This window comes from Mytilus trossulus, chromosome 7 (genome assembly GCF_036588685.1).
Source record: "Mytilus trossulus isolate FHL-02 chromosome 7, PNRI_Mtr1.1.1.hap1, whole genome shotgun sequence".
In the NCBI taxonomy this organism is placed as follows: domain Eukaryota; kingdom Metazoa; phylum Mollusca; class Bivalvia; order Mytilida; family Mytilidae; genus Mytilus; species Mytilus trossulus.
Window position 1 is genome coordinate 4,452,967 of NC_086379.1, and position 18,494 is coordinate 4,471,460.

Genomic DNA, 18,494 nt, shown 5'->3' on the forward strand with positions numbered 1-18,494 from the left:
TCAAGCATCGTTGTCAATATAATGAAATTTGATGCGACTGTCATACAAGTGAGAAGTTTAACTAGCTATAAAACCAGGTTCAATCCACCATTTTCTAAATAAATAAATGCCCTTTCTAAGTCAGGAATTTGACAGTTGTTATCCATTCGTTTAATGTGTAAGAGCTTTTAATTTTGCTTTTTGATTAAGGACTTTCCGTTTTGAATATTCCTCGGAGTTCAGTATTTTTGTATGATTGCACTTTGTATATCCATATCCTGTTTTCATTTTAACGGTTATGTTATTGCCGAATTCGACTAAGTTGAATGATTTGGGTAAAATCACGGATAATTCTAGTTGCATAGGAACTACTCTCGTTTATGAAACACTTGGGTCAACTCCCATGTTTTGCTTGGGTTAGTGTTGCTCAGTTTAAAGTTTTCCATGTAAAGGTTTGTATCATGTTTGTTGTTATGACTTATTTGTTTTAACCAATTGCGTAGTTTATTTTATTGTCCAATGTTATCAAATGTAGAATCGTGTCCTGACTCTGAGTATTCTTGGTTCGAATCCCAGATGGCGTGTATAAATCAAGATAAAGTTCTTTCAGGAACACATACTTGTACAAAAGATAGTGTTTGGAATGGGAATTATTCAGCAGAGGTTATTACATGGGAAAATTGTGAGTATGAATTTTGTGACATTTTGCAACTAATTGACAGTGACCATTAGAACATTAGAATATATTTAAACTCTTATGTGATTTTATTTGCATGAAAATCATGTTAACTTTACATGTACTGCTTATAAAGTTTTTTGAAGAACAATGCTTGAGTTACTATCAAAGTATATATTTTGTCTGTAACAAGACGTCACCAGGTCACATTCATTAATGTGAATCTTTGCCATTGCGATGTCACTTATCAAAGAATTGATCCTTGCGTACAACAATGATATTATTGAAATTGATGAAATCATTTCTCATCATTATTTGCTTTTGAATTTAGTGGATGGCGGAAAGTTAAAAGACTGTTCGAATTAAGATTAACCAACCCCAAACAAACACAAATCAAAACTGACATTACAGCAGGCAATATCTATACATGTAATAATTGTGATTTTGGTTTGTTATATTACCGAAATCATATAATGATTTATTTTTGAAATTGTATATGTCTGTCTTTGTTACAAACTAGTTATACATTTACTATCCTAACACCTACCACTTTTAAATTCATAATTATATGTATATATAAATATAATGTCTAAAAATAGCAATAACATTCAATCTATTTATGCGTGGATCTACTTGTGAAAATAAACTGATAGAGTTACTGAATTAAGATTATATAAATGTCTTTGAATATAACTTAAGGTAGATTCATGGTATACCGCCATCTTGGATTATACTATCGCAGTACACAGTTAGACTGCAAATTTGCAGACAAAATGCATTGTTTTTGGTTTAATGGTTTATTTGAAAATTATTTAAAAAAAAACAACATTCTTACTTTCTTATTCTGTTTAACAGTGTAAATAAATCATCTGCGTATGTATGTATTTTTGTATGTCTTTTAAAAATACGAAACTCAGAATTTTATCAATGCTCAAAATCTAAAGCTTTCTAATGCAGTATCAAATAGAACACGACCACATATAATTTGCATCACTGAAGAAACATATATTGTCGAAATGCGCATCTGGTGCAGAGAAATTGGTACTTTTGTTTTAAGTTTAGGTACTTGACTTCAGTAATTGATATCACTATTAAACATACTAGTATCATATTTTGCAGTTCTCGAATTGACCAATCCAGAACTTTGTTTAAGAGTTGAGGTGTGGGGAAAGAAAAAGATACAATATAGATTAAAAGCTGGCGATTGTAGTGAAAAACTACAACCCATATGTGGTAAGATTATTTAGTTAACCTTGTGAGACAATGAAAATGCACACACCTAAACACTTTTTATTCGAGCTTCAGTTGTGTATCTTTTGTAGACGAAAGCACTTTTAGAGTACTTACTTAGATTTAAGTAAAAAAACATTTTCTCTTCTGATCCTTAAAAGGATTGTTGTCTCTTTGACACGTTACCCATTCCAATTCTCAATTTCATAATCGATTAGATTGTTTTCCTAAAATAAAATGTGTCCCCTTTACACACGAAGCAAAATAACAATGTTTTTTTTATATTAATTAAGATAATAACACAACATTGACTGCTGCAACTTTCCTTTTTTTTTTACATTTTTACATATAATTTGAAAAAATTAGTAGCATGATTGCAAATGAGACAACTCCCCACGAAAGACCAAAATGAAACACAAACTACAAGTCACCGTGCGGCCTTCGACAATGAGCAAAGCCCATACAGCGATGTCGTCTATTTAAGTCTTTTTGTTGTGTTCATATATTGTTGTCAATATAATGAAATTGTATACGACTGTCATGTAATCAGATTTAATCTACCATTTTCTACATACGAAAATGCATGTACCTAATCAGTAACATGACAGTTGTTATCCATTCGTTTGAATGTTTTTGAGCTATTGATTTTGGAATTGGATTAGGAACTTACCGTTTTGAATTTCCTCGGATGTTCAGTATGTTCGTGATTTTACTTTTTACACAACGAAGTCGAGTGTAAAGAGTCAAAATATTTACTAATTCTTTACCATTTCAGGAAACCTCACAAATGTGTATGTTTCATCTCATTTCAACATTATTTATTTACTAGTGGAATTAATGACCTTACGTTTTCTGTGGTTATACTCTTAATGGGTTTACAAAATAACTGGATGTATTATATTTGTGAACAAAGTAGAAAACAGTAAAACAAATACCCTCCTCTCTGTCAAATAATGTGTTGTGTCGTATCGTTTTTGTCCCAATGATTAGAAGTTGCCTCTTAATACTATCTGTGTCATAGTCCCGACTGCTATAATTAATTTGATAGCCTTTGTTGTTTGTCGTTGATTTGATATGTTCGTTGTTGTTCTGCGGTTTGCATGTTGTATCGACTAATATAGTATTTGTTTGTGTGTTTCTCTGATCTAAATAGTCTTGCGTATGTTTGTGCTGTATTCATGTCACGTAGTGTTTTAGTCGTATTTTTTTTAACAATGTTATAACATGTGTAAAGCGAGATATTTGGCATGCCATTAAACCAAGTTCAACCAACCTTTTTTTCTTGAACTGTCCAGTACCAAGTCATGAACATGGCAGTTGTTATCAAAAAGTTTTTATATGTGTTCGTGTTTGTTTTAGTGCTCTTTAAAGTTCATATTGTTCCTTTATTTTCCTTTATTTGAATTTTATAAACGGGATTTGTTATCTCTACAGAAGACACACAACCAATTATTGTAGAATATTCCACATTGCTTATATTTACATTGTTCCTGAATAAACAATACTCAATTAACAATATTATATTGAAAGGGAAATTAAAAGACACCTTACTGACACTTTATTTCACACAGCGTACTTTATATCATCATTTTCCTTAAATTCAGTCAAAATATTACATGTTTGTAGTGCTTAAAGACGAGACTAGCAATACACTCACATGTAAGTATTGAATAAACACAGTTACTATCATTATGATTGCTATTTTTCACCAAAAAATAATTTAGATAGAAATTTTATTATATTTCAATCGACTACGTCACACTATATATACAAATAAAATATGTTTATGGAAAACTAGTGAATCCATACAATTTATTTGAACCTCACTTACTTTCTTGTGTAATTTTTAAAATATACAATATAATACAAAAGTACTTTATTTTGAAACGCTCAAGACACATTTCCGTACATAACAAGAGGCAAAATGTGTTTCTCATAATTCTTAATAGAATGGTACTTGTAATTTATATTTATGTATTGTCTGTTTTATATTGTGTATATACTCTGTATGTACTGTATATTTATGTATTGCAAGTAGTGAGACTTTAAAAAAATATTGAATCTGAAAAATGTGTTATGGTTGCTACAGAACGATGTAAACATAATCATTATAATTGAGATTATAAATACCACATTCTTGACTAATTTCGTAATAAAAAATTATTAGTTCTTTATAACATTAAAATTGTAAAAAAAATGAAACCCGTTCATTTTCGCGAGACACCGATACCTGTGGTAATATTCTGAAATATGCTTATTTAAAAATTTCTAATATTTATCAAAAACATATTCGCACCCAAATATATACACTGTGTTTTTTCTATGGTCGGGTTGTTGTCTCTTTGACACATTCCCCATTTCCATTCTCAATTTTACATTGTGTAGCGAAATATCTTTCCAACTGAAAAGAAGCAGAAGTGCTACCATCTTTCATCTCTAGGAATCTTATATATACTTCCTGTTTCTCTTTGGATTTTAAGTATGCAGCATCGCAGCTAAATAATATTTTACGAACTTGTTTTAATAGATGACGTGAAAAAAGTAAAAAAAAGTAGCTTTCTTTTTATTTATCCTATACAATTGATCGTTTTTTTTCGTATTTTGAATTATCCTTCTATAATGGGCATAATGTTTCAATTTTGTATCATTAATCATTAATAATGATTAATTGCATTAATCTTTTTTTGTATTCCAGATGATATTTTGTACGGGTCAATTGGTGGAATTGTAGGATTTTTAGTTGTATTGTCAATATTCGTTATAGTAGTCATAGTACGACAGTATGTATCAATTGATGAATGTCTGGTTTAAATTTTATCACCATATCATATTATATTTATAGATTATTGTTGATCATCTAAACGAGATTGGTTTTTTCGCTTCAGCCTGGACGGTAAAAGTACGAAAGTTAGTCGAGTTGAGATGACCAATGATAATCTGTTTATCGCTATTTTACATTTTTACATATACCCTTCCCTTTTCACGAATGTGGTCTACCGAATTAGACTAATTGCCGGATTTGTAATTAAAAAAGCAACACGACGTATCCACATGTGGAGCAGGATCTGCTTACCATTTAGGAGCACCTGAGATCACCGCCAGATTTTGATAGGGTACGTGTTGATTATGCTTTGTTTAGGTTAGACTAGGTTTTCTATGTTGTGTCTTCTGTACTATTGCTTGTCTGTTTGTCTTTTCATTTCTATAGCCATGGCGTTGTCAGTTTGTTTCCATTTTATGAGATTGACTGTCCCTCTTGTACTTTTCTTCCTTCGTTTTATAGATCTCTTGACGATAGTTGTCCTTTTGGCAATCATACCACATCTTCTTTTTTACATGTTATGTTAGTGTTAAGTTGAAAGTGCTAATTTAATGTCTGTTATTGTATCTACAGTGTAAATGAAATCTTCAATATTCTCCAATTTCGGACATTTGGACATCCAACCCATGAGAATAAACTATTTTTAACGTTCTTTTCTAAGAGAAAAAATATATCCTTGCGCATTGTATACTATTGAAATGATTTCCACTGAAATTTTTTTCTTCGAATCTATTGATTTTGCACATTGCTTAATACAAATACTCATTAAAGATTCACAAGATTATTCGATTTTGCTTTTGAGCTCACCTGGCCCGAAGGGCCAAGTGAGCTTTTCTCATCACTTGGCGTCCGTCGTCGTCCGTCGTCGTTAACTTTTACAAAAATCTTCTCCTCTGAAACTACTGGGCCAAATCAAAGCAAACTTGGCCACAATCATCATTGGGGTATCTTGTTTAAAAAATGTGTGGCGTGACCCGGTCAACCAACCAAGATGGCCGCCACGGCTAAAAATAGAACATAGGGGTAAAATGCAGTTTTTGGCTTATAACTCAAAAACCAAAGCATTTAGAACAAATCTGACATGGGTAAAAATGTTTATCAGGTCAAGATCTATCTGCCCTGAAATTTTCAGATGAATCGGTCGATCGGTTGTTGAGTTGCTGCCCCTGAATTTGTAATTTTGAAGAAATTTTGCTGTTTTTGGTTATTATCTTGAATATTATCATAGTTAGAGATAAACTGTAAACAGCAATAATGTTCAGCAAAGTAAGATCTACAAATAAGTCAACATTACCAAAATGGTCAGTTGACCCGTTTAGGAGTTATTGCCCTTTATAGTCAATTTTTAACCATTTTTCGTTAATTAAAGTAATCTTTTACAAAAATCTTCTCCTCTGAAACTACTAGGCCAAATTTATCCAAACTTGGCCACAATCATCTTTGGGGTATCAAGTTTAAAAAATGTGTGGCGTGACCTGGTCAACCAACCAAGATGGCCGCCACGGCTAAAAATAGAACAAAGGGGTAAAATGCAGTTTTTGGCTTATAACTCAAAGACCAAAGCATTTTGAGGAAATCTGACATGGGGATAAAAATGTTTATCAGGTCAAGATCTATCTGCCCTAAAATTTTCAGATGAATCGGTCAATCGGTTGTTGGGTTGCTGCCCCTGAATTTGTAATTTTGAGGAAATTTTGCTGTTTTTGGTTATTATCTTGAATATTATTATAGATAGAGATAAATTGTAAACAGCAATAATGTTCAGCAAAATAAGATCTACAAATAAGTCAACATGACCAAAATGGTCAGTTGACCCATTTAGGAGTTATTGCCCTTTATAGTCAATTTTTAACCATTTTTCGTAAATTAAAGTAATCTTTTACAAAAATCTTCTACTCTGAAACTACTTGGCCAAATTAATCCAAACTTGGCCAAATTAATCCAAACTTGGCCACAATCATCTTTGGGGTATCTAGTTTAAAAAAATGTGTGGCGTGACCTGGTCAACCAACCAAGATGGCCGCTACCGCTAAAAATAGAACATAGGGGTAAAATGCAGTTTTTGGCTTATAACTCAGAAACCAAAGCATTTTGAGGAAATCTGACATGGGATAAAAATGTTTATCAGGTCAAGAACTATCTGCCCTGAAATTTTCAGATGAATCGGTCAATCGGTTGTTGGGTTGCTGCCCCTGAATTGGTAATTTTGAAGAAATTTTGCTGTTTTTGGTTATAATCTTGAATATTATTATAGATAGAGATAAATTGTAAACAGCAATAATGTTCAGCAAAGTAAGATCTACAAATAAGTCAACATGACCAAAATGGTCAGTTGACCCCTTTAGGAGTTATTGCCCTTTATAGTCAATCTTTAACCATTTTTCATAAATCTAAGTAATCTTTTACAAAATCTCCACTGAAACTACTAGGCCACAATCATCTTTGGGGTATCTAGTTTGAAAAATGTGTCCGATGACCTGGCCATTCAACCAAGATGGCCACCACGGCTAAAAATAGAACATAGGGGTAAAATGCAGTTTTTTGCTTATAACTATGAAACCAAAGCATCTAGAGCAAATCTGACAAGAAGTTAAATTGTTAATCAAGTCAATATCTATCTGCCCTGAATTTTTCAGATGAATTGGACAACTGGTTGTTTGGTAGCTGCCCTCCAATTGGTAATTTTTAAAGAAATTTTGCCGTTTTTGGTTATCTTGAATACTATTATAGATAGCGATAAACTGTAAACAGCAATAATGTTCAGCAAAGTAAGATCTACAAATAAGTCAACATGACCTAAATGGTCAATTGACCCCTTAGGAGTTATTGCCCTTTATAGTCAATTTTTAACAATTTTCATTAATTTGGTAAATTTATGTAAATTTTTACCAAATATAGTTCTCTGTTACTAATGGGCAAAGTTCATGATAGATATAATTGTAAGAAGCAAAATCGTTCAGTAAAGTAAGAACTTCAAACACATCACCATCACCAAAATACAATTTTGTCATGAATCCATTTGTGTCCTTTGTTTAATATGCACATATACCAAGGTGAGCGACACAGGCTCTTTAGAGCCTCTAGTTTGAATATTTATAATTTAGTCTGGAGAACACAATTGGTTTAATATTTATTGTGATTGGCTATGGACTAGTTGTTAGTTGTTTTGTGTCTGATAATGACCCTTTTGGTTGAACCAATTAAACTGCTTTTCACAGTTTCGTTATGTTCTCCTGCTACACCACTGAGTCAAATTTGGTGAGGTTTGAGTGGTCACACATATGGCTCCAAGATTTAATTTCGCCCCTTTTTTAATGTGATTGTCCCAATTTATCAACCGACAGTTTAGTGGTTGTTATTTTCATTGTCTATCATTGTGTTTTGGTAAATGCTTTTCTATAAATAAGGTCGTATTTTTTTTCTTTTTTAAATAGTTCACATTTTCCTGTCGGGGTCTTTTATAGCAAACAATACGGCATGGGTTTTATCTCCTTTCTGAAGTTGGTACATTTGCCTGTAACATCTTAGATCTGCTTCATTTATTCTATGCTGAATAGTTGTGGATAGTTGTTTAATTGGCTAGCATATCAAGTCTATTTTTATTGGTATATGTTACACCAGACAAAGTTCAAAGACAAGGGGGAAGAAGAACCTAAGTTTTTCTAGTAATTCAACATTTACATTATATAAACAGAAACGACCATGATAATCAAAAATTCTATTGCACACACTTTTAATAATATTTTTTGACGAACGTGCCCTGTTTTAAAATTGCTGAGCTTTATACGGATTGTTATTATAACCAGCCGCTAAATGTAGATTCAGCGGCATTCCGTTTACAATGTCAAATCGTATCCTACTCTTATAATGATAGAAAGAAAATAAGTTTTTTAATTTTATATTTTGATGATTCATTTTTTTCTAATATTAAATGTACCTGATATCATCCCCAATCTCAATAATTTTTAGTCATTAGTTTTATACAAATGTATCTAGTTCTTTGTGAATTTCTGCCATGGCATTGTTGTTTTATCTCGGTTTATGAGTTTTTAGAGGAGAGAAATCAAAGGAACATTTATTCAAACTCATATGTCAAAAACAAATGACAACGCCATGGCAAAAAGAACAACTAAAAAGACAAGGCGAACCATTCTATACAAAACACAACCCAGAAAACAAAAGACTAAACAATACAATTTTTTTTTAAAAATAAGTTAGCGATCATATATTTTCTTTTGTTATCAGGAAATCAAAGATATCAAAGACTTTACAGAAACGACCTGGGTACTATTCAGAACCAACTGCTCCGAGTTTTCCCGAAGAGACACATTCATTGGTGAACGTCACAGATGAGGGTGTTTATAACCACTTAGGTGATACGCACGAGAAATTTACCACAAACAGTTCAGGCCCTGTGTATGACGTTTTTGGTCATGTTGATGTTTTATACGACGTCAGCATAACAAATTACAGGAATCAAGAAAACATTGGGGATCTCTATGACTCCTCGCGTGCTGTGGAAGTATATGATACGACACAAGGCCAAGAAATAGAAACACGCCCAGAATCAGACGCATATAACATAGTTAGCACTCGGTGATTAAGATGAATAATTATGAAAGGAACTTTAAACAATTATCTTTAGCAATTTATTTGCTAAATATTTTACCTCGAGAAAAGGCTTGAAGGAACTTAAGGAATGTTTACATCACTGGGTCGATGCCACTGCTGGTGGACGTTTCGGTGTTGACATGAATATCAATAATGTGGTCATTTTAATAAATTTATTGTTACAAAACTTTGAATTTTTCGAAAAACTAAGGATTTTCTTATCCCAGGCATAGATTACCTTAGCCGTATTTGGCACAACTTTTTGGAATTTTGGACCTCAATGCTTTTCAACTTTCTACTTGTTTGGCTTTATAAATATTTTGATATGAGCGTCACTGATGAGTCTTATGTAGACGAAACGCGCGTCTGGCGTACTAAATTATAATCCTGGTACTTTTGATAACTAATTAAAGGGTTGTCATATCAGTTTTTGGCGATTTAGATTGCTAATATAATTGGTTGGTTTCATGTGGTCCACCGGCATACAAAACTTCTATGACAAAATAAGACGTGATAATACCATGAATAAGTTAACTATCCCCCAAAGACCAAATGACGTACATTAATGCAACCATAGGTCACAGTACGGCCTTTTATAACTAGCAAATAGAGGCAATAGTAGTATACCGCTGATCAAAATTCACTAATCGATAGAGAAAAAACAAATCCAGATTACATACTAAAACTGAGGGAAACGTATCAAATATAAGGCCGTGTTCACACCAAACGCCGTGTACAGTAAACATGTTTACATTTGGTTTAATGAACTGTACACTAGTTTCACATAAGATTTGTCCACATCTATACACCTTGTTTAGTTACCTGTACATAAGATTTGTTCACACTTGTAAACTATATGTCATTTAAATGTTCATTACGTAGAAACCGAATTCAAACTTTCAAACAACTTTTCTAGCAGTAAGGGAACGACCATTTGACTTAAAAAAAAGGGGGGATGGATTTTTCCACAATTTCATTAAAAAAAAATTGGGTCATACAGATGATTAGAATGAAAAAATATTCTGAATCCAAAGTTTCCCCATACATTATAGTGTTAAATATTGAATTGCTATCATCGAAATAAATATTAACTTTCGCGCGAGAGAAAAAATTCGGACTCAGACCCCCCCCCCCCCTTTTGTTTTTAAAGTAAAGTGGTTGCTCCTTTAAGAAAGTAATTCTGGATGATATGCAGTAGTTTAAAGATGTCTCGACTACGCATTAAAAAAAAGGCTGCATCAGCTTGCTTATAGACAGAGAAAAAGAATTGCGATTTAAAGGATCAGTACATTTCTATCTTTTCTGTTTGTTTCAAATGATATTTTTTCTACAAGTTTTTCTTTGGCAAAAGAAGAGGGTGATATATTTTTTTTTATTTCTAATTGTATTTTAACGGATCTGAGATTCTACACAACAAACAAGTAACCTCACCCTTTTTCAGTAATGCATTAATGAGTGAATCGTTGTTTGAAAAAATACCAGTGGCAAATATTTCTGTCAAGTGTATACGTCCAGTCGATATGGGAAGCACAGGCACTTGTTTCTGTCAATATATGGTTTACTATCCATACCAGTACACAAAAAAAAACATTTTGTACTGGTATGGATAATAAACCATATATTGACAGAAACAAGTGCCTGTGATGGGAAGACCTTTTCTAATAAATTATGTGTTCGGCAAAGATGATGGATGAGTCTTGATAAGGGGCTAATAAGGCTACGTAAAGTGTTTTATAGCAAATAAATATATCAAGTTCAGACAAATCTTTCTGTAAAGAACTTTATTAATAAGTGTTATAAGTATCAATTTTATATAAAAATCGTTTCTTTTTTTACGTATAAATGGAAAAATTACAGTTCGGAATGCCTAGTTTTGTGTACACTGAACATACACAAGGCCTACATCGACTATCGACTGCATGTAGGCAAAACATGATTTAAACTACATGTAAACATTGAGTTTTATCAATGGGAACGTAATTATGTTTAGTTTATGTGTGAGTTACACTAACATAACACCGAGTTTAGGTCAATGTGAACACGGCCTAAGTTAACTACAACACAACAGAGACACAACACCGAAATGTAACGCACACAGAAACGAACTATAATGTAACAATGGCCATTGTCCAGTCTTGGTACAGGGCATTTTATGAAGAAATGGTGGGTTGATCCTGGTTTTGTGGCATGTCAAATCTCCCGCTTAAAAGACAGTGTTAATTATAACATTGAAATGACAACAATACACGACAGGGTTACAACAAATAAACAGATAAATTTGAAAAAATAGGACAAAGAAACAAACGAACAATAGCCATCAAAAGGTACCAGGTTAACACATATTTGTATACGCCAGACGCGCGCTACGTCCACACAAAACTATGCTAAGATGTAAAAAGTTTGAAAGCCATAACAACTACAAAATTGAAGATCGCCGAGGACCAAAAGTTCCAAAAAGTTATTAGGTCAGGGTAAGTCGCCTGTGATAAAAACATCATGATTATCAAGAATAATGCATAGTTTTGCAAACAGTAAATTTTATAAAATGACTATATAAAAGATATACATAATTAAACTGACTAGCTATAGGAGAAAAACGAATACATTACAAAATCACAGCCCTGTAAACCATAGTCAATGCAACACCCAAAGTGACGTCACATTTAAATTTTTAAAACGTGTTCCGAAAATTATGAAAGAATTTGGATGAAATTCAAGATTAGATTTGTATGACTTATCTAACTTATATTAATAGCAGTAAAAATTACAATACTAATTAATATTTAATTGCAGTAATAATAATATAATTAATTGTATTATCTTTCTTTAGAAAACCTAATCGATCTTTGTTAAAACTCAGAACCATAAGTCAAATTACTACTTTTGAACTTTTCGTCCACGAGAGTTTAACAATCCCAGTTAGACATCTTGTACTTTAAAAAATATAATTATTACAATAATTTCCTTTAAATACTATCATTAAGCCTTAGATAAATTCGATGTGAAAGCCCTGGAAAAGATGGCTTGAGATACATGCGTCTGCAACTTAACGTTAAGCCTGGTGTCTTAAACTACGACAAATTCATTAGCTTACCATTAATCTAACTTATATCACACGTCGTACTTGTTACATTTAAAATACACAAATGAATAAGATACGTGTATCTAGTACACGATTAGTCTTCGGGCTTCCTTTTTTTGAAAATAACTTTGGCCAAATATGACATTTTGACTGAGTGTGAACTTGCATGTCGGGGTAATGCTGCATGTCTTGAGAAGGAGAGGTTCACCATACTTAACATGTTCCTCAAATTAATGTCTGACCCTATATTGGTATTAACATTATCAATTAACAAGACTTAAAACCTCTCGAACTACTGTCGTCCTAATGTATAGTAATGCTTGCGGTCATTAAAACCATGCACACCATAAAATTCATAAAGTAACCAAAACAGGAGCATACAACTGAAATGAAAACATCAAAGCAAAAGATCGCAACACGCGTCTGTTACAATGTATTGACAACAATGATATCGAGGCATTGATATCATCTGTATTGACCGCTGACTCAGTAAAACCAGAAAGAAGCAGTTTGAATTTCAAAACTGAATTCTCAGGAACAAATCAGTTAGAAGATACTTACACCTTTATTATAAATGAGTTCCGTCTTCAGATACAATCCTTTAATCTCATGTGTGAAATGCCTCCTGTATTTTCACTCATAACTAGCGACAACAGAGAATTTACATCCATGACAAAAAATGATTATAGAATAAGAACATGTATAAGAACTATATAAACAATAGATAAACAAAACATATGAACAAGCCGGTGGATGGACAGAGGGACACAGATGATGACTTTTATTTCTGTCTCCCTGCACAACATCATTGGAAAAAAAAATTAATAAATATTGATACACGGCTCATAAAATAATTACATAAAATAAAACAAATACAGAAACACAGTAATAAAAATGACGTATTCTGTTTTGATTTCATTACTACCCCTCTGAAATTACTAAAATGTTTCATATTCCAACATCGAATACAAAAACAAACTTTTGTTTGAAGATTCCACATACATGATATACATAGTATTTAGTTGTAATTTCTATATGACGTTATATATACATTAGGGTTAGAATATCATTAAATACACGTCTACCCTTCTCCAACAGAGGAACGATAGAAATATTTCTGGTAAATTAAAGAAGAAAGGCGCCAAATATGTGTGTACTGTATCGGTGTGTAAAAACTATATTTAACTATATAAAACCTATGAAGATCTGGCAAAAAAAATCAGGAAAAAGTCTATAGACAACTTGAACTACACACTTGACGTCACCATTTCACCAAAATGAGAAGATAATTAAAACCTATATGTAATTGCGTCGGTTTTTTTATATATCTATATTCATAGAAACAATATGGAAGTTAAACACGAGTTATCTTTCAACCGAATTCAGGATGTTAATTGACTGTTTTTCCCTAGACAAAGCAACGTTGTAGCTTAAAAGGAAATAGTCTTAAAAAACCTATATCACACTATTCGGAATTCAACTAGGGTTTTTGTTCTAATCTTTAATATTCTGAGGAAGATTTTTCAAATTTTAATTTTAATTCTTGGCTTTTTCCAGTCGTGGATCTGACTTCACATGACCATTGTACTATGCGACCATCAAGGTGCTGCATTTCAAAATGGAGGAGTAAAACACTCTCCTCATTCTGACGATTTGTTGGAAGGGGACACGAACTCTACAAAAACTTTATATTAGCTTCTATCGCCCAATTCTAAATCCTTTTTGTAAAAAAAAAAAGGACGACAGCAATTTTTTTTCTGCTTTAAATATTCAGGATAAAAAAAGTTTTGATTCAACTTTTAAAAATTATTTATCATCTATTCTTTAAATTGTCAGTATTATATTTAATTAAGACATTTTCATATTTATTACCGATTCAAAGGCTTAAAATACTTTAGAATTCTATAGACATACATCCAAATAATTCCAAAATTTTCCAGGATTGGATTTTAATAGATTTATAAGTGTCAACATGCTTTTGGGGACCGCATTATTTAATCTTTTTCAAACTTGGGAATTTGTCCCACTTCGCACAAAATAGTAACAATGAAATCGACTGTTTGCATACAACTCAAGATAACAGCATTTATACCTTATTCTAATTTCAATGTTATAAAGATTTTAATTCATCCTAAAGGAATACATATTGTGTAAAATTGATTTAGAAAATCGTGAAAATGATAGTCATAAAGATATCAGAAATTTGATATTATGTTTTGTAATATTTGAATATGAAGCCTAACTTATTAGTCGATTTTTAAATATATTACTTTCGATGTCATCAAAATTTTTATGGTTAATATTATAATGCTATAGATATAGGAAGATGTGGTGTGAGTGCCAATGAGACAACTCTCCATCCAAATAACAATTTAAAAAGTAAACCATTATAGGTTAAAGTACGGCCTTCAACACGGAGCCTTGGCTCACACCGAACAACAAGCTATAAAGGGCCCCAAAATTACTAGTGTAAAACCATTCAAACGGGAAAACCAACGGTCTAATCTATATAAACAAAACGAGAAACGAGAAACACGTATATATTACATAAACAAACGACAACTACTGTACATCAGATTCCTGACTTAGGACAGATGCAAACATTTGCAGCGGGAGTAAACGTTTTAATGGATCCAAACCTTCTCCCTTTTTCTGAAACAATAGCATAACATCACAACATAGAAAAACATACGATAAAATATCAATTGGCAGACTTAACTCAATCAACAAACTTATGAGATGAGATGTCATGAGATGTCACTTTTTATGTCATATGTATATTCAAGACACCAAAAGAGTTCCAAATACCAAACATGCAAAATTATATAATATATTTACATCACACATATATTTTATTTAAAATTTAAGAAGAAATAGTTAAATGGTATAAATAAATAGGAAAAATACAACGTGTGTTTTATATAATTAGATTCGGTGAAGTTAAATAGCATAACACCATTCATTGTTCACTTTCTGCCAGCCAAAAAACCCACTAACCCCATAACAATTAACCATATGAGTTATGTTGGTTTTTACGTCTTGTGTGTACGAAACGCGCGTCTGGCGTATTAAATTATAATCCTGGTACCTTTGATAACTATTTACGACAGACCCCATACACTGGTATTCAAGAGATAATGGTAACTGCAATTACGATTATCCCAATATGGCGACGGTAGATATAGGTAAAATCTTTACACTCGTTTTTCTTAAATGTAGCATGTATTTGTCAATAGTTACTCAGCTGCAAGGTTGATCTATACCATTTCATCATATTTGAATCGTAACGGTGCACTGGAATTGTCTAAGCGCTGTGAAAATAGTCGTTGAAAAATTCGGGATGATAATCGTAACTCGGAAAAAAGATGATCGTAATTATGGTATTTAAAAATAAAAAAGATAATCGTAACTGGAAACTGTTTTATTGATTTTGACACTAAAAACGTAAATCTGATAGCATATTATGAAAGTATGGCGATGAATTATTAACGAAACGTACCAACATCTTATGACATTTCTTGTTATGCATATATAATTAATAGTTCTTATGAAAACAGCTACATACTAGTATATCATAAAATTGGAAGGGTGAACAAACTTCAAGAAATTTGGAAATGGGAAAACACGAACTTTGTTAATTTATAGAAATTTCCAAACACTAGGTATGCCACAAAATATGTAAATGAGCGATGGAAATTATGATACATGACAATAATTACATTAGATGTAAGTTTCATTATAATACGTTATTCTGATTGGCTAACATGTTATTCCGTGGACAATTGCATCAGACAATAACATTTATCATGCATGATGACACGAGGTCCCACAAAAAAGTGCACAGGTGAATTAAATAAAACTGGATAAAAATCGTGTTTTCATGATTTAAGCTAAAAAATGTAATTATAAGTATTGAATACTTCTTTTTGAAACTTTATAGGGTTGTAAAAGCGTTGACCGTGCGTACATTTTTAGAATGAAGCGCTTCCGCGCTTCATACAAAATGTACTTCGGTCAACGCTTTTACCACCCAATAAATTTACAAAAAGAAGCATTCAATTCTTAAATAATTGTCAGGCGACACGCATGTGTCACCTTATATCAGATTTCTGATTAAGACAGTAAACACAAATTAATTTATCCTGAAGTAAAAAGTAAATATAGTTAATATTGTTTGAATTCATTTATTGCAGGTGGTTATATGTGCTATTTCTGCCCCCGGGAAGCCACTGCTGATTTAATTATAGAACATACCCAGTAAGGCTAATAAAAACAAAAAAAACAAAAGTAACAATAAACAAAAGTAACAATAAACAAAAGTAAAAAAACCAAAACAAAAGTGACAATAAACAATAGTAACAATAAACTGGTAACTATTCTAGATCCTTTACCATAGCACTGTTTAAAGAAACGTCCTAAACTACATGGGTATAATTTGATCAAAACATTTGAACTTAATTTTTAAAATCATATATTACATCAGTATAAATAGAAAAAAGTGAATCCAAGGGAAAAATATGGACGGCTGAATTTATTGAATTATAAGGAAAAGGGAGATATGGGGGATCAGATATGAACACTAAATCCGATAATGCAGTTTTATAGATTATCGTTGATTATCTCAACGAGATTGATTTTCTCGCTTGAGCTGGTACAGCGAAAGTGAGAAAAGCAATCGAGTTGAGATGACCAATGAGAATCTGTTTATCGCTATTTTATTTATGACGACGTTGTCAATTTCAATGTTTATTTCGTTAGCAACGCCACGTGGCCTCCTTAGTTTCTAGCGATAATTTTTCCATCTCAAGCGAGAAGCATGATATGAAAATTATCACAAAAAAGATCAAAAGAAAAATGCACAAAATAGCGATAAATAAAGTTATTGACGGAAACTTGTTCATTTCGCACAGAATTTTAGTATAAACGTGATATAAGAGGAAAACAACATATGACATATGTAAATGTGGTATACGTGACTTTCATTTTGAGCAATGAATTGAAAGGATTGCTTTTTTGGAATATGGGATATAGCTTATCTATCCTTTTTCTCATCAAATAGAGATATAAAGGTAAATTTATCCTAGATATTAACCTGTAAGTTTCTTCATTTATTTTTTTATACGTTAATGTCATCGTTAAACTGGGCATTTACATTTTTAACACACACAATACCATTGAAATGCTGAAAGACACATTTATTATGTTTCAGTTACTATTATCTTGACTTACATCTAGAAATTGACAATGAGGGTCGGTTGAAGACAAAACTTTACGACAAAAGAGATGATTTCAGCTTTCCAATTGTGAACTTTCCATTTCTAAGTAGCAACATTCCAGCAGCACCTGCATACGGGGTATATATCTCCCAATTGATACGATATTCCCGTGCTTGCATTTCCTATCATGATTTTCTTGATAGAGGGTTACTGCTCACAAGGAAGCTATTAAACCAAGAGTTCCAAATGGTGAAGTTGAAATCATCCCTTCGTAAATTTTACGGACGCCATCACGAGTTGGTTGACCGTTATGGAATAACCGTTTCACAAATGATATCGGATATGTTCCTTACGTCGTAACTACAATCCCCTTCCCTTTCATGAATTTGACCTACCGAATTAGACTATTTACCGGATTTGTTATCACATAAGCAACACGACGGGTGCCGCATGTGGAGCAGGATCTGCTTACCCTTCCGGAGCACCTGAGATCACCCCTAGTTTTTGGTGGGGTTCGTGTTGTTTATTCTTTAGTTTTCTATGTTGTGTCATGTGTACTATTGTTTTTCTGTTTGTCTTTTTCATTTTTAGCCATGGCGTTGTCAGTTTGTTTTAGATTTACGAGTTTGACTGTCCCTTTGGTGTCTTTCGTCCCTCTTTTATCCGATTAAGAAAATTACGATTATCAAAGAAGAAAAATACCATAGAGTTACGATTATCATCTCGAATTTTTCAACGGCTATTTTCACAGCGCTTAGACAATTCCAGTGCACCGTTACGATTCAAATATAATGAAATGGTATAGATCAACCTTGCAGCTGAGTAACTATTGACAAAAGCATGCTACATGTAAGAAAAATGAGTGTAAAGATTTTACCT

The 18,494-nt window shown here is 32.3% G+C and overlaps 1 protein-coding gene across 1 annotated transcript; it reads left to right on the plus strand.

Annotated features, from left to right (window-relative positions):
- The first annotated feature begins 517 nt into the window (after positions 1–517).
- On the plus strand, positions 518–10,021 carry LOC134726772 (uncharacterized). The gene is made up of 5 exons (XM_063591186.1): positions 518–661; positions 1,775–1,888; positions 3,512–3,544; positions 4,581–4,665; positions 8,952–10,021. Exons 1-5 carry the CDS (start codon positions 556–558, stop codon positions 9,304–9,306), a joined length of 693 nt encoding a protein of 230 aa, XP_063447256.1. The 5' UTR covers positions 518–555; the 3' UTR covers positions 9,307–10,021.
- Positions 10,022–18,494: the final 8,473 nt, after the last annotated feature.